The following is a 22620-nucleotide window of genomic DNA, read 5'->3' on the forward strand; positions in this document are numbered from 1 at the left end:
CCGAGTTATATAAAATTTCATCTAAATTAAAACTTTCAAAATAATTAACATGCTCCTATAACTTTTCATAGTATATCCTCAAAATGTTATAATCATAATAATTAGGGCCTACGAGACCCGATACATACTCATGCAATTCAACGCTTCATTTCCATTTCATTCAATTCGCAATTTCTCATGCTCACGATTTAGATCATATCACTAGCAATTTCCATTTAATTCACGTACAATTCAATGACATCAAGTTCAACACTAATACGTATTTACCATTTAACTCAATGTTTATCGATTATACCATTCAATAACACATTTATGAAATTTTCAATTTTGCAATGAAGATATCACTTTAGCTTAAATAACAACATCATCCTCTAATTCAATCTCTACAATTTTTTTGTGATTTTTCAAAGTTACACTACTGCTGCTGTCCAAAACTGCTTTAGTGCAAAATGTTGATTTCCATTTTGCCCCAAATTTCACAGTTTATACAATTCGGTCCTTTCTCAATTAACCCCTCAATTAATCTAATTTTCTCAATTAATACTTTACCTAGACATTATAAGTTGTTACACAACTATTGAAATTTAGAATTTCCACATATAACTCTATCTTCAAACTCTTTTACTATTAGGTCCCAAACATTCACTTTCTATTCAATTCTTTCAATAAAATCAATATATGAACAATTTAAAGCTCTAATTCCATGCTAAATCATCATATACTTCCAGCACATATTCATATCAACTTTCAACTTCTTTCATAAAATCAAAAACTAATGAATTTAACAAGTCGGCCTAGTTGTAAAAGTCATAAAAATACAAAAAATTTCAAGAAATAGTCAAGAATTGAAATTACTTGTAGTAAAAATATGAAGAACCAGCTTGAAGAAGCCCTTCCATGGTGTTTTAGCTGATGAGAATTCAGAAAAATGAAGAGAAATCTAGATAATTCCACTTTGGTCCTAACTTTATTAAGTAAATTTTGCAATATTCCAATTTTGCCCTTAATTCTCCTTACTTTCTTGCTGATTTCATGCCTTTGCCGTCCAGCCCAAATAGACCTTGGGTCTATTTGCCTTTTAAGCCCTCTTCCTTTTATCATTTAAGCTATTTAATCTTTCCCAAAATTTTGCATTTGTTACAATTTAGTCCTTTTTGTTCAATTAATTATCGGAACTTTAAAATTTCTTAACGAAACTTTAATACTAACTTTTTAACACTCCATAAATATTTATAAAAATATTTATGGCTCGGTTTAAAATCCCCGAGGTCTTGATACCTCATTTCGATTCTAATTATTTTAATATTTATTTCTAGTGCACTATTCATTATTTCAAAAATTTTCCTAATTTCACATTTAACTTATACTTACTAAATTAATAATATTTTCTACCCATTTGTCGAATTTAGTGATCTCGAATCACTGTTCCGACACCTCTGAAAATTCAGGCCATTACATTTTTTTTCCTCGTCGAATTTGTGGTCCCAAAACCACTGTTCTGACTAGACCCAAAATCGGGCTATTACAGGTGCGGTGCGTTTAGCTTACTTTTTGTCTCACGCTACAGTATCGCTACAGTATCTAATCTCACTGCCACCACTGTTTTTACACTAACCGCAGGTAAACGCACCGCCCATCCAAACCCACCCTAAGAATATTAAATGCACCGGAGCCTTCGTCGAACCATGGCCGGAGGAGGGACCGAGAGAGTGAGAGAGAGAGAGAGAGCTCTTCTCTCTGTTTTTAGAAAAAAATGAGGAAACTGATTTTTTTAGTTTTCTTTTTAATATTTATACTAAATATAAAACGGCGCCATTTTGGTGAGGGGGAATCCGCGCGTCGACCCGACCCGACCCGACCCGGAGGGTCCGTGCGTTTTGCTTTAGGGGATATTTGCGCGTGTGGTCCTTCCCCTTTTGCGCCTGAATGCAATTTGGTCCCATTTGTTTTTTTTTAATTTGGCCTCCTGGTTTTTTGCGTGTTTCATTTTAATCCACATTGAAACACTGCGTGCTGGGGAGGGGAATATTTCCCGATTAACCCCTCCCCCTTTTCAGCATGTACCATTTTGGTCCCGAGCCACCCTTTTGTTTATTTACGGATTTTAACCCTGAGATTTGTTTAGTTTTCTATTTAGTCGTGTTCATTATTTTGTTTACTTACTTGTTGAAATTATTAAGTTTTATTTGCATTTTCAAGCTTTAAAATTTGCTATATCACATACGAATATACATACATGCACATATTTCCATAATGCATTTGTATACGTGTATATGCTTGTATATGTTCTTCATATTTTATATTTTATACATCTATATATCTATATCTATGTCCCATTTCCATAAGTATATACATTTATATATATATATATTATGCTTTTAAAATATATATTCTCTTGTGGATATCTTTTTTGTTTTATAACTCATATACTTATATATTTGCATGTTATATTTTTATATACATATATATCTGCGCGCATATTTATATAGCTTGTAATTTATGTATGCATACTCATATATATATGTCTATACGTATACTTTTTTTAAAAAAAAATACATGTGTCTAAAAACATACTTTTATACCTTTTATAATTTATATGTATATACATGCATGTTTTTATTTATATTTATATACTTACTTATATATACTTTTACATATTAATATATGTATATTTTTACATATATATGTGTATTTTTTTTATCTTACTTTATTTTTATAATTCACATATATATTTTTATCTTATAATACTTATACATACCTACATACATTCATATATATATATATTTACATATTCTTCATATTTTTAAAATATGTATTTTATATATGTATTTTATATTTTATGATTCATATATATATACACCTATATGTATATACTTACTTACATATATATATATATATGTGTGTATATTTTTATATAATAATTTAAAAATATGTACATATGTTTTTATATTTTATATTATATATATATAAGAGTGAATACATTTACATAATATATTTATATGTACATAGTTCTTTTTTTTACATAAATATAAAGTATACATATATATACATACATTTATACATACATGCTTTTATATATCTCCATAATTTTATGTATATATACATATATATATCTTTTATATTTTTATAGCCTTATGCATTTCCTTTGTTTATTTCTTTATTTACATTTTCATTATTTAGAATGAATGTTTTAATTTTATTGCTTATATGCTTGCGATAATGTATTATATTAGTTCGTCTTTGTATTTATTTTACTTCGTAGCCCTCTCTTGTATTATTTTGCTTATATCATCATCATCCAATTACACCCATTTTTTATTTAGATTTCAAGAAAGAAATTTTAAAAATATAAGTAATACTCGGTATTTGGGATCTTCGAGAGAATCGAGCCCTAACGTATTGGGTTTCGATTTTCTACGTTGAATCTAAATAATCGATATTACTCTTTTAAAAAATAGTAAAAAGCTCATCATCGGGAATTCAATAAGTTGTGTCCTAACGCATTGGATATGACATGTTGTTTTCCCGAGATAAGGATTTTTTGTAAAAAATAAGGCAATGTTTTGCATTTGGAAATTCGAGGAAACGTGCCCTAATGTGCTGGGTTTCGGTTTTCTCGTTCGACCAAATAGCCGAATATCTTTTTAAAAAATTTTCAGAATAAGGCAATATTTTGCGTTTGGAAATTCAAGGAAACGTGCCCTAATGTGTTGGGTTTTGATTTCTCGTTGGACCAAATAGCCAAATATCCTTTTATATTTTAATCCATGTCTTTCGAGTTCTTTAAGGATCGTACTTTAAATTTCTTTAAAGTTTTCAATTTTCGACATTAAGACATTAACTAATCAACTAGGTACCAATTTTTGGGCGTTACGAGGGTGCTAATCCTTCCTCGTACGTAACCGACTCCCGAACCCGTTTTTTATTTCGTAGACCAAAATCATTGTTTTAATAAAATCAAACCGTTTATTAAAAACAACCACTTTTCGAGGTGATCCAATCAAACCTCATTAAAAAGGATTGGTGGCGACTGCCGTTTCCATTTTCATTTCAAAACCCAAGTCGACCCCGTTTTTGTCAAAAAATGGTGTCAACAATTATTGACGTCGATAATGGAATTGGACAACGGAAAGAGATGAAGTGTATTTCACCTCCCCTTTCAACTTTGTCAAATTCCCATGGACTTGCCATCGTTTTATGTTTGATCTACTCTGTTTTTTTTGTTATTACTTACAACAATACCTAGCTTTGTTGCAGATGGTTTTGTAGTGATAATCAAGAATTTCCTAACTTCATTTATTTCCCCAAATATCTGTGAAAGGGAATTAAATCTCCATATGAAGCCAAAGTAAATGTGGTTCCAAGTGTTGAGCAACATAGTAAGTAATCAAAATATATATGTCGTAAGTGCAAGGAATTGAAGGCTGCCTTGTCCACAACACAAAGGCTTATAGCTGCTAAGCACCAGCTCTTAAATTTGATTATGGCCTAATAAACAACATAGGGCAGCATTGACCTCACCAAAACGAGCTGTACACCCCATTTTCTTCCATTCTTCTTCTTTGCAGTTTCCTTAAACCCAAATTTCACCATCAAAAACTCCTAAAAATGATGGATTTGGTGCGCCTACTTTTCAACAATCTTTAGTATTTTAATCATCTTTAGCAACTTTGTTAATGGCCATTTGCTTTCCTTTTCGTTACTACTAAGTCATCATATGATAATAACATTTAATGTAAGTTATACAAACAAGGAAAACAGACTTTTAGCGGTGTTTTTTTTTGCCTTTAGCGACACTTATAAGCGCCGCAAAAAAAGCCGCTATTGACAACGTCGGTAAAATTTACAGCGTTTATTAGGAAAAAAACGCCACTATATGTGAGGATCTTTAGCAGCGCTTATATGAGAAACGCCGCTAAAGTTAGGATCTTTAGCGGCGCTTTTGGAAGAAACGCTGCTATAAGTGATGGCCTTTAGTGGCGCTTTTTGATAAACACCGCTATAAGTAATGGTCTTTAGCGGAGCTTTTTTACAAATGCTCGTGGTCTTTAGCGGCGCTTTTTTTACAAAAGCCGCTAATTTAGGCAAATTTGTCAATATACATTTTTCATCAATTCCAATCCTTCCTGCATAAAATTCAACAAAAAACAGCAAATATTGTTGCGAAAATCCAACCAAAAATAGCAAATCTAAATAATACAAAATTATACGAAAGATATATTATATATTTTATAAATGCAATATAATTCAAAATATTCTTACAATAATGTTAATAGTTAGAAGAAAACAAATATCTAAGATGGCGGCATTTGCGACTGCTGGAACATCTTCATCATAGTTTGAAGCTGTTGCTGGAGTTCATCGTACTTTCTGTTTTGCTCTGCCTCTCTCGCTGCTGCCTCCGCTTTAAGTTGAGAAATTTGCTCAACTATGCTAGCTTGCATTTGAGTTATATGGTCTTTTAACCTCTGAACTTCAGCTTGAGCTTGACTCTCGGAAGGCATGTACTGCTGCAAGCTGGATCCAAAATATTGGGCCGGGGTAACACTAGATCCTTGAAATCGAACCCAACCATACCTTTCAGGATCGAAAACTTCATTAATAATTCTGTTATCAATGTCCTCAAAATTAACAGAACTATCAGTTGGAGCAATCGCTTCATTCTCCACTTTCTTATCTTTTAGTTTATCCTAATAAATAAATTAAAAAGTTATAAACGAAATATAAAAAAAAAGAAATACAACATAATTAACATTATTTAAAACTACTAACAACGAATTAAACCATTATAATTAAATATTAAAAATATTTATAATAAATTAAATTTTATTAAGTAAATATGGCATAATTTCTCCAGCTTCGGAGGTCATCGGAGATTCATCTTTCTTCCTATGCGTAATGTCAAAAAGCTGAAGGCGTTCAACTTTTTGACTAGACAAGACTTCCTACAATATAGTATAAAAAAATATTATTTAGTAGTAGAAACTGATTAATAATTGACAGAATTAATAAATTCATAATACCTCGGCCTTAGCTACACAAGCAAAACTTCTCGACCCTGCCGTGTGCGTGAATTTTTGTTTTTGCCTACTACTTTTTCCAACTCACTCGCGGTCCTACCAAATAATATTTATCAATACGTATATAGTAAATACTATAAACCAAAAAGTTTATAAGAGTTTGGAAGTAGGTAATACCTCTCTTTTCTTTGAATTCCAGAATCTAACCGTATCTTCCCATTGGTACCTCGGCATTCTTGGTGGGACATTTCGTAATTTTTCTTCGAGGCTTACGTCTTTCTTAAAATATTCTTTTTTTCAAAGTGCTCTTATGGTCTCTCCATTTTTTACCCAATGCCTTCTTGATATAGGCATCCGAGACCTTTAAAGCAAATCTCTCTTAAAAAACAAAAGTTTAGAAAGTAAATATAAAAGAAACTTAAAGCAAAGTATATAAATTACATTCACGTTTTGTTACCTTAATATTATCGAGAGCTTGATCAGGCATTTGATGCCATGATTCATAGTTGATGGGCAACATATTAGCATTTCATGCTATAATGTCCAAATAGCTTGCTAAAAGTCGAGCTTTTGATCCAATAGGCTAACCATGACTGTTTCTACTTACTTTGATACGCTAGACAGGATTTAAATCGTATAAATTTTTAAGTAACGTACGTCCTCGACCTTCGCGCGTCCCACCACTTTTAGCTAGAAAATAATATATTATTATGTATATTGAAATTGAGAAATACGGGCAATAATACAAGTCAACACGCATGTAAAATAAACTTAACATTACTTTGAAATTTTGCAGGCTCGTCAAGTGTCTCCGGCACATTCGAAGATCCAATAGCTGTCAGCTGTTCACTATTTCCTTCTCGGAATTTGGAGTATTCTGGACAATACTTAAATTTTGTAATATTCTTTTACGCATTTTTTTTGCAATACACATAAGATAGTTGAAATTTTAGTAACAAACTGCAACAATAATAGTACATATAAAATAGTTAAATTACATAACATGAGCGATATTAAAATTATAATATTGCATATTTTTAAAAAAATCGTAAAATCTTACCACTTCATACTTCATAATTCATAAATATCTTCGTCCACATCCTGACGAACCCATTGAAATTGTGTATTAGTACTAGAGATATTTTCATTTAAGTTTTGTTCTGGAAAAGGCAAAGTTTCTAATCTTTTGACGATGTCATCTCTACTTCCATTGCCTATGTCAAATAAGTCTCTAGGGGTGTTTCGGAGTACAACGTACCAACCCTCATCAGTTGGATCTTCGAGTAAAAAACTTGCTTTACTTGAGAAGAAAATACATACGGCTCATCCATCAATTGTTGTCTAGTGTGAATCAATCGAGAGAATTCACCATTGTAAAACCAAATTGATCTTGCTCAACTCCGCGAGCAATATTAACATCAACCCAATCACATCGAAATAAGACAACTTTCCATTTGCCATAGTAATCCAACTCAATCATATCTTGGTCATTTAGTCGCATGCTTAAAATATCCATCGCCCCTCACATTTTCCGTTTCAATGATAACCTTCCGATAGCCTTGGAGGCAGGCCAAAAATTTAGTATTTTAATCATCTTTAACAACCTTGTTTTGGCCCCATTTGCTAATTTTAATTAATGTTTTATAATTAAAATTAAAATTAAATATTTAGATTGACCCATACTTAGCTAACCTTTGAATTAGATTGATAAACTACATTTAGATAAATCTACTTATGAAAACTTTTTTATAATTAAATTTTAGTATACTGTCATAAATGTTTCATAATTTTGTGATATATAAATTTAAAAATGATAATTTTGATGTTTCTACTGTTAGATATAGTATGACCTAAATTTCGTCACTTTAAATAAAATACAAAGTCAAAATAAGGAGATCTATGGGGACGAAAGATTTTTCAAACGAAGGATTTTTTAACCCTTAAATATATGTACTCGAAACTCCTCTTGTTTCATTCATTTTTCAACATTAGTGAATTTCTCCTCTTCTGCCCCGTGATTTTTTTCAAAAAGATTTTTCACATAAAATTTATGTTTTCCTTTTTCTTTTCTTATCATTTTGCAATCATTCTACTACTATTATTGACGTCGATAATGGAATTTGACAATGGAAAGAGATGAAGTGTATTTCATCTGCCCTTTCAACTTTGTCAAATTTCCATGGACTTGCCATCGTTTTATGTTTGATCTGATCTGCTCTGCTTTTTTTTTTTTGTTATTACTTACAACAATACCTAGCTTTGTTGCAGATGGTTTTGTAGTGATAATCAAGAATTTCCTAACTTCATTTATTTCCCCAAATATCTGTGAAAGGGAATTAAATCTCCATATGAAGCCAAAGTGAATGTGGTTCCAAGTGTTGAGCAGCATAGTAAGTAATCAAAATATATATGTCGCACTGCAAGGAATTGAAGGCTGCCTTGTCCGCAACAAAGGCTTATAGCTGCTAAGCACCAGCTCTTAAATTTGATTATGGCCTAATAAACAACATAGGGCAGCATTGGCCTCACCAAAACGGGCTGTACACCCCATTTTCTTCCATTCTTCTTCTTTGCAGTTTCCTTAAACCCAAATTTCACCATCAAAAACTCCTAAAAATGATGGATTTGGTGCGCCTACTTTTCAACAATCTTTAGTTTTTAATCATCTTTAGCAACTTTGTTTTAGGGCCATTTGATTTCCTTTTCGTTACAATTTAGTCATCATATGATAATAACATTTAATGTAAGTTATAAAAATAGTCATTTAATTATTAGCACATTATTATTTTGGCCAATCATGTTTAAAAAAAGTCTAATTTAGTCACTAATGTTATGGACAATTGATATTTTTGTCATTCCTCATTCAATCATTTATAGAATGCCGATGCAACCTTTTTTTTGTATTGGCATATTAATAAATTTAGCTTTTCAATCTCTATAAATCCCAGTAATTTGATCCTAATTCTAAAAAATAAATTTGGCCGTTAACTTTACACATTATGTTAATTTAATCTTGATTCTTAAAAATATAAAAAAAATTAAAAAATAAAAATATATATTTAATTTTTTTCTATAAAATACATATACAAAATTATAAAATACATACAAAAATATAAAAATATTTATAAATAAATGAATACTAATTTTATTTCTTCAAAGAAAATCTAGGGTTTAGTCTGAATGAGTCAAGATTAACTAACATGACCAAAATTTAGTGTGTAACAGTTTTCTGAGCTACCAAACACTGTCTCAGAATAAAAAAAGAACATAGGGCAGCATTAAGTAGACCACGAAGAGCTGTAGACGCCATTTTCTTCCATTCTTTTCTTTAATTCTTCTCCTTCTTTGCAGTTTCCTTAAAACCAAATCTCACCATAAAAAACTCCTACTTTATTGACCTCACTTCCAACCCAGTATGCCACTTTTACTAAAGTGTTCAACTATATAAAGTTTTCATTCGTAGGTGACTTGAATGCAGGCATATGCAAGCAAGTAACTAACTGGAAAGGAATTTGGTAAATTTCTGAATTTGCAGTATGTTTTTTCTTGAGCTTGGAATGCTTCAAGCTAATTAATTAAATTCTGTTTGGTGTTATCCAGGAAGAAGATAGATCCACAAAAATGGAACCTCGGGAGCCTGAACAGAACATCTCTCACATGGAGGCTTCGCTATATAAGGCAGCAGCAGAAGGTAACATCGAAGTATTCAATAATAAACAGGGGCTTCAACTTGAGTCGCTAAAGACCCCAAACCAAGACAACGTGCTCCATGTTAACTTGGCAACCGAGGAGACTGTCAAATTCTCAATAATCAAAATCTTCTCCTTAGGATTTGTACCATCCTTTCCGTTTTTGAATTTATTTGTTACTATGATAAAAAGAGAAAAAAAATCAGATTTTATCGAACAAATTCTCAGCAAGTGTCCGTCACTGCTATTCCAAACGAATGCTAAAGGTCAAACTCCTTTGCACGTTGAAGTACGGTATGGGCATTCTGCTATTGTGAAACTTCTAATCAAGTCTTGCGCAAAAGCTAGAGATGGAGATTTAGAGCTGGGAATGGATCAAGTAAGTGCAGTGAGGGAGATGCTGAGGATTACGGATCAGGAATCCAACACAGCTTTACATGAAGCAGCAGGGTGTGGCAATGTTGAAGTGGTGAAAGCATTGTTGGAGTTTGAAGACCCTGATTTTCCGTATTCTGCCAACAAAAAACAGGAGACTCCACTTTACATAGCAGCTAAGAGGAGAGGATCTGGGCGCTTGTTGACTCTATTATTAGATAAATTTAAATCAACTGGTCATGGCGGCCCCCACGGTAGAACAGCTTTGCATGCAGCAACTATGGCTGGAGATGCAGGTATATATGTTGCTGAGTTAGTTCCTTTTTTCTATTAAAATTTTGAAATAAATAAACAGGTCTATTGACATTTTTTTTTGCTTGGATTTAGAGGCAATAAGGGTAATATTAAAGAAGAAGGGGGATTTGACAAAGGAAAGAGATGAAGATGGACGCACCCCTCTTCATTATGCTGCACACTTAGGTCGTAGATTATCAGTTGTGAAAGAACTGTTAAAAAGGGATGTATCAGCTGCTTATATGTGTGATAAAAAGAGGGGAATGACACCCCTTCTTATGGCAGCCAGGCAAGGTTATCTTGGAACAGTTTCAAGGATTCTCTCTTTATGTCCAGATAGTTGTGATAAAGTGGACAACGAAGGTTTGACTTTACTTCATTATATGGCTTTCAGAGGCTCTCCCTATCTAATAGAGTTTTCTCTTTTCAAGCGTGGTGGTATTGACATTGTGTATGGATCACTCAGAAATCTAATGAAGTTGGAAGGTGCTATTGGAATGACACCTCAAAAAGTTTATAATGCACTTCTATCTGAGAAACATCATCATAAACAGGTGTGTGTGCGTGCATATGTATTGCATTTCCATGGCTATGGTTTTATTAATATTCAAGTTTTGAATTAACATCTTTAATAAACGAACAATACAATTGGCTAATGTTGCTGGCATGGCAGGAGCAAATCAATGGATTGTTGGAAGAAATTGAGAATGATCAAGTGGCGGACAAACCTGTTCATCCCTTTGGCTTTCCAACTATCTCTACAGCAAGCTTGGAGAAGAAAAGAGAAGGTTATTTCATAGTGGCAGGACTCATAGCCACTGTCACATTCGCGGCAGCGATAACCGTCCCAGGTGGTTTCAAGAGTGAAAAAGGATACGAAGAGGGTACTCCTTTTCTGATTCATAAGGCAGCCTTTAAAGTATTTATCATATCGAATGCATTGGGCTTTATTCTCTCTCTTTCCACCCTCTCCGTTTACCTTAGGACGATGAATTTCTTTTCCTCAAACTCAAATCAGCAACGCAAAACTTTAATAATACAGATGACCGCTAAGCGTCTCCTTAATGGTGCACTGATTGCAATGGTGATTGCTTTCAGCACAGCCAGCTATGTTGTGTTAAAACCTTCTCACGCACTTGCCATAGCTTCATGTTTGGTCGGACCTGCCTTTATTTTCACTTCTTTACTTACCCGCAAATGGATGTTAATTCTTGTGTGTATCTCGGCATGCTTTGGGAATATTTTTTATTTACCATTGTCATTGGTTTAAACTTGGTTTTTAGAATGAAATTGCTTTTGTTTGTGCCTTATTTTAGTGTTTTTAGAATTTATGGTTGTATTGTTTGTGTTGATTTTACTTTATTTGAACTTTTTTGCTATTTAGTTGTACATTACAACTTAATAGAGTGGGTTTGAAAAAAAAAAAATTTGGAGACATATTACTTTAATGTTAATAATCTCCATTTAATTGAAACCAATACAAAAGTTATTAGTTGATACACATACAGTTTCAAAAAAGATATAAAAAAAATCACAATTTGTGTAAATTAAGATTTATTAAATTCAAAGAATAATAAAGATGTTGTAACTAATTCTACATTATAATTAAAATAGTTTGTTGAATCATTGACAAATATGAGAATTTTAGGTTTAAGAAAAACACAAGGTTTTATTTAAAAATGAGAAGTTTCCGCAACTCTTTTTTATTAGGTGCGATCGAACACTTACAAAATCAACTTGAGTCGCTAAAGACCCCAAACCATGACAACCTGCTCCATGTTAACTTGGCAACCCAGGAGAATGCTGCCTTCTTTTTTAACATATTTCTCCCAATAATCAAATTCGTCCCCTTACTATATGGATGCTTCTCTCCGCCTATGCGTGATTTAATTACTATTATAAGAGGAGAAAAAAGATTAGATTTTATAGAACAAATTCTCAGCAGGTGTCAGTCACTGCTACTCCAAACGAATGCTAAAGGTCAAACTCCTTTGCACGTTGCAGCGATGTATGGACATTCTGCTATTGTGAAACTTCTAATCAAGTCTTGTGCAAAAGCTAGAGATGGAGATTTACAGAAGCTGGGAATGGATCAAGTAAATGCAGTGAGGGAGATGCTGAGGATTACGGATCAGGAATCCAACACGGCTTTACATGAAGCAGCACGATGTGGCAATGTTGCAGTGGTAAAATCATTGTTGGAGTTTGAAGATGTTGAGTTTTTTAAATCAATAACGAAGGGTAAAAACAAAGTTTTGTGTTTGAAAGATGAAAAACAGAAAAAACGATAGTTTTGTGTTTGAAAGATGAAAAACAGAAAAAACGAGTGCTAGATGATGATGAACGAAGAGTTTTCTTCATTACTTGAATAAGTAACAATACATCATACATAAGTAGTTCAAATTACATTGGTTAAAGACAAAGCTTGCTTGCGCAAATCAGCTTAATGACAACCTAAACTGACTACTAAATCAGCTAAGCACATGATTAAACCTTAGTTGATCAAACAAAAATGATTACAACCAAACTAGCAAAAAGTCAACTATGCAAAATCTCTAAAATCGAATTACACCAAGGACATTAGCCTGCTGCTGCTGAATTGCTCGGTTACTTGCATGCTGATGCAGTGTTGCTTGATTGCTTGCATGTTGCTGCTATGTCGCCACATTGTAACACTCCTCCTTGGCTACAAAGCAGCAAACTCCAATTTCCCTTTTCAAGTACTCGAATCTTGTAGTACCTACTGGCGTAGTCAGAATGTCTGCAAGCTGAATCTCTGAGCAACAATGAATTAAGTTGATCTCCTTTGACCATTCTGCCTCCCTCACAAAATGATACTTAATCTTGAAGTGCTTGGTCTTGCCATGAAAAATAGGATTCTTGGCAATAGTAATAGCTGATGGAAGAAGCAATATTATCGACTAATGTGGGTGGCATGGAAGAAACAAATCAAAGAATTGTTGGAAGCAAATCTTATTTCAGTAGTCAAAACAAGTTATTTCCCCTTATTGTACATTAGACAACATGATATGAACCACTTTCTCATCATGATTCCATAAGTTATGAACTATACATTTAGATTACTAACTAATAGAAGTTGCCTTTTGCATCCAAAACAATGCGTATATAATATGATTATCTTTAAACCATTTGGAATGTTTTGGAGATCTACTTATCCAATGCGTGTATAATATAAGTATGTTTTTCATTCACAAATTACCAATATATCACTATGATATGAATGAAATTGTATTCTATGTGAACTATTATAGCATGTCTAATTTTTAGCATGAATGATGTGTTTATATGTCGTATGCTTGTACACATTGAGATTCAACAAGCTTACACTCCTTATATATACCTTGCAAATAAATAGTTCGCGGGAGTAGTGGTGAAGCGTGGCAATTTGGTGATCCTACACAAGGCAAATTCCAAGTATGTGATGTGTTTTTCAAACCCTACGTGGAAGGCAACGTGGAACTGTTCCAAGGGATTAGAATTAGAGTTAGACTTTTAAATAAATTTTGATGGGCTGTAAACGGACATTATGGGCTGTTTAATTTTGGATTTTAGACTTTATAATTGCTTGGTTGAGTGCATTGATTGGATTTTATAAATGTTGAATGTTTGATAATTTGATGAACTAACGAGCTTATGCAACCAAAGGAGATCATTGAGTATATTTAAGGTACGTCCTTATACCCCGGTTTGATTGAATCAAAGTGGTAATTTAGAATGCATGAAATAAAGAAAATAACTTGTGAATAAATACCTGCAAGCCAACTAAGCGTAATCCGAGCTAGGCGTCGCAGGATGATAGGACCACCGCATAACGTGGAGTTCACCAATTTTAAGAGTTCACCAATGTGAGTGAGCACGCCAAACAGTTGGGGGGTTCGCCATAGTCAATGTACGCCAAGATAGAGAGGTCGCTTTGTTAGGTAGGTTCGCCAAATAAAGGGGTTCATGAGTGTGCTATCTAGGCAGTCTATAGTTATTAAGGGAGAAGCGTGTGTCTAGTTCGCTAATGACAGGGGTTCACCAAACAGAGGAGGTCGCAGAGTAGGATGCGGACCAGGGGACTCGCAGGGCCAGTTGCAAGTGAGGTCGTTGCAAGTGAGGTGTCGCGAGTAGGTCGTGAGTTGGCGCTTGGTAGGCGTTTGGGAGCTGCTTGGGGTTCTAGATGGGGGGTTGTCGCGAGGTGGGTTCGCAAAGATCTAAAAATTGATTTTTTTTGTGTGTGTTTGTTTTAATGGTGTTTTTGGAAAAGCATGCGATTAGGATTAATCCTTTTATGATTTATGCTATAAGGGCGAGTAAAATCTGATTCGATTTGAAAATTTTGATAAAAAAATTTAAATTTTGAATTAAATAGTTCGAGTTATTCGGATCATCTAGAATAAAAAAATAATTTTTTTTATTTAGCTCGAATATAAATTACACAATTTAAGTTATCCAAAAATCTGAATGAGAAAATGCAAAATTACGTTTTGATATGTTTTTGTTTCTCATTTTGTATAATGAAGATCATATGTTAAATGACAAGAGTTTAACTACTTTTGGGTCAATATACCATTTGGTATATGAGTTTAATTTTAATATTTAATTTGATACTTGAGTTTTTCTATCCTAATTTAGTACCTAAATTGGGATTCATTTGGCACTATTTGACACATGTGCTCTAGTTCAAAAACAAAGGTAGCTAATTGAGACAAGAAAAAGAATTCAGGTGCCAAATTGAACATTGAAACCAAACTTAAGTGCTTAACCAGATAATAAACCCAAATATCAAATTGAAAAAAACTTACCTACCGAATAGTATATTTTAATTAAAATTAATAAAAAATGTTAGTCAAATGTTGAATATAAGAAAGTAGATTAATATTGTTGTTTTGTTTGAAGTAAAAGTATAAAATTAGTAAAACACATAGCAAGAATATCATTAATGGAGATTATATGCTATGCTAAAATGTTCAAGTAGGGAATTAAAATATATTATGGAGCTTTCAAGAATTATGGAATTAATTAAATTTTGTTATAATTTCATTAGTATGTATATCTACTACTAAACTATTCTGACTTACTCAAATTTAAACATCCAAAACTCAAATTCTTTTTAAAATACTATGAATAAAGTTCATTATCTTATTGTTGCTTGGAGAATAATTTTTTTGGGTTCAACTTTGACATCAATAATTAATTAATTAGTTAATGATTCTTCCATTTTATCTCATCTTGTAGTATAATTTGCATATAGGAATTACATTAATTTGCTAATTGTACTGTTATTCAAATTATTATTAATAGAAAATGGGTGAAACGTTGTCTGTGGCGGATTTTGTGATTCCTGTCTATCCTGTTGTTTCGAGTACCGACAGTGGTCGTGCTACGAAGAAGGTAAGACGGTGGCCTGATTTGCCTCCAGATACTGATGATCCAACAGTGGATGAGAATGGGAGGAAGTTACTGGAGCTATGGCTAAGGTTTCCTACAAAAACACCTTCATAGGATCTTCAACATCTAATTCATCACATAAGGTGGAGGATTTTGAGTTCTAGGAGAGTGATGTGACGACGAATATGGTTGACCGGATTCCATCGATTATAAAATACATATAAAAATATAAAAATATTTATAAATAAATGAAAACTCATTTTCTCTAAAAACTTTATCTAATATTTATAAATATTTATAGGCAAAAGATGACGTACGTTGACTCCCTCATGGAAATGGTATTTTGTTAAAAAAAAATACTTCACCGACCCCAAATTTGGATAATTGGGTTATAAAAAGTGTAGATACTAATTACCAAATTGGTTAAAGTGTTTATTTGTTGAAATAGCACAATATATTATAATTAATAGAGGTGGTTTCTCCACTTTAGATTATCTTAAAATTTGTCTTTTTTTTCTTGTAATTTTTTATTTTATCTTTTGCAGTGAAATATATATTTGTTACTGTTTGAAGATGTAGGCATAATTTGATAAATTTCGTTAAATTTTTATTTTATTATTTTTTAATATTTTGTAGGGTACATTTGTAGTGATATATTAACCTTTAAGCGAGACCATCTGTTATCCTTTCAATCTTTTTTGAAAATTGAACCAGTGTTAATTTTTATTACGATAATTATTCACATTAACTATCAATTTAGTCATTTTCTTCTCTTTTGATGGTAAAAAAGTAGCTGCAAGAACCTTAAAAACAAACCAAATCAAAGACTAGAGCTGTTTCCATGGTAAGTAAGAAGCTCCAAAACACCAGGTGGTGGTGGGTCTTCAGAAAAATGCAGAGCATTTCCCAAAACAGGACCCAGCGGCGCCATAAAGTCTGCAATCTTAGTAGCTTCCCGTCTCTTATGCATAAATTGGAATCCATCTGACAATATCCTGGTCATTAGTCGCATCCTTAAAATATCCATCGCTCCTCACATTTTCCGATTCAATGATAACCTTCCGATAGCCTCGGAGGCAGGCCAACAATTTAGTATTTTAATCATCTTTAACAACCTCGTTTTGGCCCCTTTTGCTAATTTTAATTAATGTTTTATAATTAAAATTAAAATTAAATATTCAGATTGACCCATACTTACCTAACCTTTGAATTAGATTGATAAACTACATTTAGATATAAATCTATTTATGAAAACTTTTTTATAATTAAATTTTAGTATATTGTCATAAATGTGTCATAATTTAGTGATATATAAATTTAAAAATGATAATTTTGATGTTTCTAGTATTAGATATAGTATGACCTAAATTCTTTCACTTTAAATAAAATACAAAGTCAAAATAAGGAGATCTGTGGGGACGAAAGATTTTTCAAACGAACAAATTTTCAACCCTTAAATAGATGCAGCCGAAACTCTTTTTGTTTTATTCATTTTTCAATATTAGTGAATTTCTCTTCTTCTGCCCTGTGATTTTTTCTAAAAAGATTTTTCACATAAAATTTATGTTTTTCTTTTTCTTTTTCTTATTGTTTTGCAATCATTCTACTACCATTATTGACGTCGATAATAGAATTTGACAACGGAAAGAGATGAAGTGTATTTCACCTCCCCTTTCAACTTTGTCAAATTCCCATGGACTTGCCATCGTTTTATGTTTGATCTGCTCTGCTTTTTTTTTTTTTTGGTTATTACTTACAACAATACCTAGCTTTGTTGCAGATGGTTTTGTAGTGATAATCAAGAATTTCCTAACTTCATTTATTTCCCCAAATATCTATGAAAGGGAATTAAATCTCCATATGAAGCCAAAGTGAATGTGGTTCAAGTGTTGAGCAGCATAGTAAGTAATCAAAATATATATGTCGCACTGCAAGGAATTGAAGGCTGCCTTGTCCAGAACACAAAGGCCTATAGCTGCTAAGCACCAGCTCTTAAATTTGATTATGGCCTAATAAATAACATAGGGCAGCATTGACTTCACCACAAAGAGCTGTACACCCCATTTTCTTCCATTCTTCTTCTTTGCAGTTTCCTTAAACCCAAATTTCACCATCAAAAACTCCTAAATGATGGATTTGGTGCGCCTACTTTTCAACAATCTTTAGTATTTTAATCATCTTTAGCAACTTTTTTTTAGGGCCATTTGCTTTCCTTTTCGTTACAATTAAGTCATCATATGATAATAACATTTAATGTAAGTTATACAAACAAGGAAAACAGACTTTTAGCGGTGTTTTTTTTTGCCTTTAGTGGCATTTATAAGCGCCGCAAAAAAGCCGCTATTGACAACGTCGGTAAAATTTACAGCGTTTATTAGGAAAAAACGCCACTATAGGTGAGGATCTTTAGCAGCGCTTATATGAGAAACGCCGCTATAAGTGATGGCCTTTAGCGGCGCTTTTTGATAAACGCCGTTATAAGTAATGGTCTTTAGCAGAGTTTTTTACAAATGCTCATGGTCTTTAGCGGCGCTTTTTTTACAAACGCCGCTATAAGTCATGGTCTTTAGCAGAGCTTTTTTTACAAAAGCCGTTAATTTAGGCAAATTTGTCAATATACATTTTTCACCAATTCCAATTCTTCCTGCATAAAATGCAACAAAAAACAGGAAATATTGTTGCAAAAATCCAACCAAAAATAGCAAATCTAAATAATACAAAATTATACGAAAGATATATTATATATTTTATAAATGCAATATAATTCAAAATACTCTTACAATAATGTTAATAGTTAGAAGAAAACAAATATCTAAGATGGTGGCATTTGCGACTGCTGGAACATCTTCATCATAGTCTGAAGCTGTTGCTGGAGTTCATCATACTTACTGTTTTGCTCTGCCTCCCTCGCTGTTGCCTCCGCTTTAAGTTGAGAAATTTGCTCAACTATGCTAGCTTGCATTTGAGTTATCTGGTCTTTTAACCTTTGAACTTCAGCTTGAGCTTGACTCTCGGAAGACATGTACTATTGCAAGCTGGATCCAAAATATTGGGTCGGGATAACACTAGATCCTTGAAATCGAACCCAACCATACCTTTCAGGACCCAAAACTTCATTAATAATTATGTTATCAATGTCCTCAAAATTAACAGAACAATCAGTTGAAGCAATCACTTCATTCTCCACTTTCTTATCTTTTAGTTTATCCTAATAAATAAATTAAAAAGTTATAAACTAAATATAAAAAAATACAACATCAATTAACATTATTTAAAACTACTAACAACCAATTAAACCATTATAATTAAATATTAAAAATATTTATAATAAATTAAATTTTATTAAGTAAATATGCCATAATTTCTCCAGCTTCGGATGTCATCGGAGATCCATCTTTCTTCCTATGCGTAATGTCAAAAAGCTGAAGGCGTCCAACTTTTTGACTAGACAAGACTTCCTACAATATAGTATAAAAAAATATTATTTAGTAGTAGAAACTGATTAATAATTGACAGAATTAATAAATTCATAATACCTCGGCCTCAGCTACACAAGCAAAACTTATCGACCCTGCCGTGTGCGTGAATTTTTGTTTTTGCCTACTACTTGTCCCAACTCACTCACGGTCCTACCAAATAATATTTATCAATACGTATATAGTAAATACTATAAACCGAAAAGTTTATAAGAGTTTGGAAGTAGGTAATACCTCTCTTTTCTTTGAATTCCAGAATCTAACTGCATCTTCCCATTGGTACCTCGGCATTCTTGGTGGGACATTTCGTAATTTTTCTTCGAGGCTTACGTCTTTCTTAAAATATTCTTTTTTCAAAGTGCTCTTATGGTCTCTCCATTTTTTACCCAATGCCTTCTTGATATAGGCATCCGAGACCTTTAAAGCAAATCTCTCTTAAAAAACAAAAGTTTAGAAAGTAAATATAAAAGAAACTTAAAGCAAAGTATATAAATTACATTCACGTTTTGTTACCTTAATATTATCGAGAGCTTGATCAGGCATTTGATGCCATGATTCATAGTTGATGGGCAACATATTAGCATTTCATGCTATAATGCCCAAATAGCTTGCTAAAAGTCGAGTTTTTGATCCAATAGGCTAACCATGACTGTTTCTACTTACTTTGATACGCTCAACAGGATTTAAATCATATAAATTTTTAAGTAGCGTACGTCATCGACCTTCGCGCGTCCCACCACTTTCAGCTAGAAAATAATATATTATTATGTATATTGAAATTGAGAAGTATGGGCAATAATACAAGTCAACACGCATGTAAAATAAACTTAACATTACTTTGAAATTGTGCAGGCTCATCAAGTGTCTTTGGCACATTCGAAGATCCAATAGCTGTCAGCTGTTCATTATTTCCTTCTTCGGAATTTGGAGTATTCTGGACAATACTTAAATTTCGTAATATTCTTTTACGCATTTTTTCTACAATACACATAAGATAGTTGAAATTTAAGTAACAAACTACAACAATAATAGTACATATAAAATGGTTAAATTACATAACATGAGCGATATTAAAATTATAATATTACATATTTTTAAAAAATCGTAAAATCTTACCACTTCATACTTCATAATTCATAAATATCTTCATCTGTATCCTGACGAACCCATTGAAATTGTGTATTAGTACTAGGGATATTTTCATTTAAGTTTTGTTCTAGAAAAGGCAAAGTTTCTAATCTTTTGACGATGTCATCTCTACTTACATTGCCTATGTCAAATAAGTCTCTAAGGGTGTTTCGGAGTACAACGTACCAACCCTCATCAGTTGGATCTTTCGAGTAAAAAATTTGCTTTACTTGAGAAGAAAATACATACAGCTCATCCATCAATTGTTGTCTAGTGTGAATCAATCGAGAGAAGTTCACCATTGTAAAACCAAATTGATCTTGCTCAACTCCGCGAGCAGTATTAACATCAGCCCAATCACATCGAAATAAGACAACTTTCCATTTGCCATAGTAATCCAACTCAATCATATCTTGGTCATTAGTCGCATCCTTAAAATATCCATCGCCCCTCACATTTTCCGATTCAATGATAACCTTTCGATTGCCTTGGAGGCAGGCCAAAAATTTAGTATTTTAATCATCTTTAACAACCTTGTTTTGGCCCCTTTTGCTAATTTTAATTAATGTTTTATAATTAAAATTAAAATTAAATATTCAGATTGACCCATACTTACCTAACCTTTGAATTAGATTGATAAACTACATTTAGATAAATCTATTTATGAAAACTTTTTTATAATTAAATTTTAGTATACTGTCATAAATGTTTCATAATTTTGTGATATATAAATTTAAAAATGATAATTTTGATGTTTCTACTGTTAGATATAGTATGACCTAAATTCCGCCACTTTAAATAAAATACAAAGTCAAAATAAGGAGATCTGTGGGGACGAAAGATTTTTCAAACGAAGGATTTTTCAACCCTTAAATAGATGTAGTCGGAACTCCTTTTGTTTCATTCATTTTTCAACATTAGAGAATTTCTCCTCTTCTGCCCCGTGATTTTTTTCAAAAAGATTTTTCACATAAAACTTATGTTTTCCTTTTCCTTTTCTTATCATTTTGCAACCATTCTACTACTATTATTGACATCGATAATGGAATTTGACAATGGAAAGAGATGAAGTGTATTTCATCTGCCCTTTCAACTTTGTCAAATTTCCATGGACTTGCCATCGTTTTATGTTTGATCTGCTCTGCCATTTTTTTTGCCTTTTTTTTTGTTATTACTTACAACAATACCTAGCTTTGTTGCAGATGGTTTTGTAGTGATAATCAAGAATTTCCTAACTTCATTTATTTCCCCAAATATCTGTGAAAGGGAATTAAATCTCCATATGAAGCCAAAGTGAATGTGGTTCCAAGTGTTGAGCAGCATAGTAAGTAATCAAAATATATATGTCGAAGTGCAAGGAATTGAAGGCTGCCTTGTCCACAACACAAAGGCTTATAGCTGCTAAGCACCAGCTCTTAAATTTGATTATGGCCTAAAAAACAACATAGGGCAGCATTGACCTCACCAAAACGAGCTGTACACCCCATTTTCTTCCATTCTTCTTCTTTGCAGTTTCCTTAAACCCAAATTTCACCATAAAAAACTCCTAAAAATGATGGATTTGGTGCGCCTACTTTTCAACAATCTTTAGTATTTTAATCATCTTTAGGAACTTTGTTTTAGGGCCATTTGCTTTCCTTTTCGTTACAATTAAGTCATCATATGATAATAACATTTAATGTAAGTTATAAAAATAGTCATTTAATTATTAGCACATTATTATATTGGCCAATCATGTTTAAAAAAAGTCTAATTTAGTCACTAATGTTATGGACAACTGATATTTTTGTCATTCCTCATTCAATCATTTATAGAATGCCGAAGCAACCTTTTTTTTATTGTCATATTAATAAATTTAGCTTTTCAATCTCTATAAATCCCAATAATTTGATCCTAATTCTAAAAAACAAAATTGGCCGTTAACTTTACACATTATGTTAATTTAATCGTGATTCTTAAAAATGTAAAAAAAATTAAAAAATAAAAATATATATTTAACTTTTTTCTATAAAATACATATACAAAATTATAAAATACATACAAAAATATAAAAATATTTATAAATAAATGAATACTAATTTTATTTCTTCAAAGAAAATCTAGGGTTTAGTCTGAATGAGTCAAAATTAACTAACATGACCAAAATTTAGTGTGTAACAGTTTTCTGAGCTACCAAATACTGTCTCAGAATAAAAAAAGAACATAGAGCAGCATTAAGTTGACCACGAAGAGCTGTAGGCCCCA

The 22620-nt window shown here is 32.2% G+C and overlaps 1 protein-coding gene across 1 annotated transcript; it reads left to right on the top strand.

Annotated features, from left to right (window-relative positions):
- Nucleotides 1–9175: 9175 nt before the first annotated feature.
- On the top strand, nt 9176–11688 carry LOC107911528 (ankyrin repeat-containing protein ITN1). The gene is made up of 4 exons (XM_016839360.2): nt 9176–9535; nt 9621–10380; nt 10472–10932; nt 11052–11688. The coding sequence occupies exons 2-4, from the start codon at nt 9642–9644 to the stop codon at nt 11646–11648; spliced, it is 1797 nt and encodes a 598-aa protein (XP_016694849.2). The 5' UTR covers nt 9176–9535; nt 9621–9641; the 3' UTR covers nt 11649–11688.
- Nucleotides 11689–22620: the final 10932 nt, after the last annotated feature.

This window comes from Gossypium hirsutum, chromosome D04, assembly GCF_007990345.1.
Source record: "Gossypium hirsutum isolate 1008001.06 chromosome D04, Gossypium_hirsutum_v2.1, whole genome shotgun sequence".
In the NCBI taxonomy this organism is placed as follows: Eukaryota; Viridiplantae; Streptophyta; class Magnoliopsida; order Malvales; family Malvaceae; genus Gossypium; species Gossypium hirsutum.

Bases quoted from the DNA above. Each gene is read 5' to 3' on its own strand.
- LOC107911528 (XM_016839360.2), top strand. From the start codon at position 9,642: ATGGAACCTCGGGAGCCTGAACAGAACATCTCTCACATGGAGGCTTCG. The intron at 10,381-10,471 runs GTATATATGTTG...GCTTGGATTTAG, and splicing joins AACTATGGCTGGAGATGCAG to AGGCAATAAGGGTAATATTA. The intron at 10,933-11,051 runs GTGTGTGTGCGT...CTGGCATGGCAG, and splicing joins AGAAACATCATCATAAACAG to GAGCAAATCAATGGATTGTT.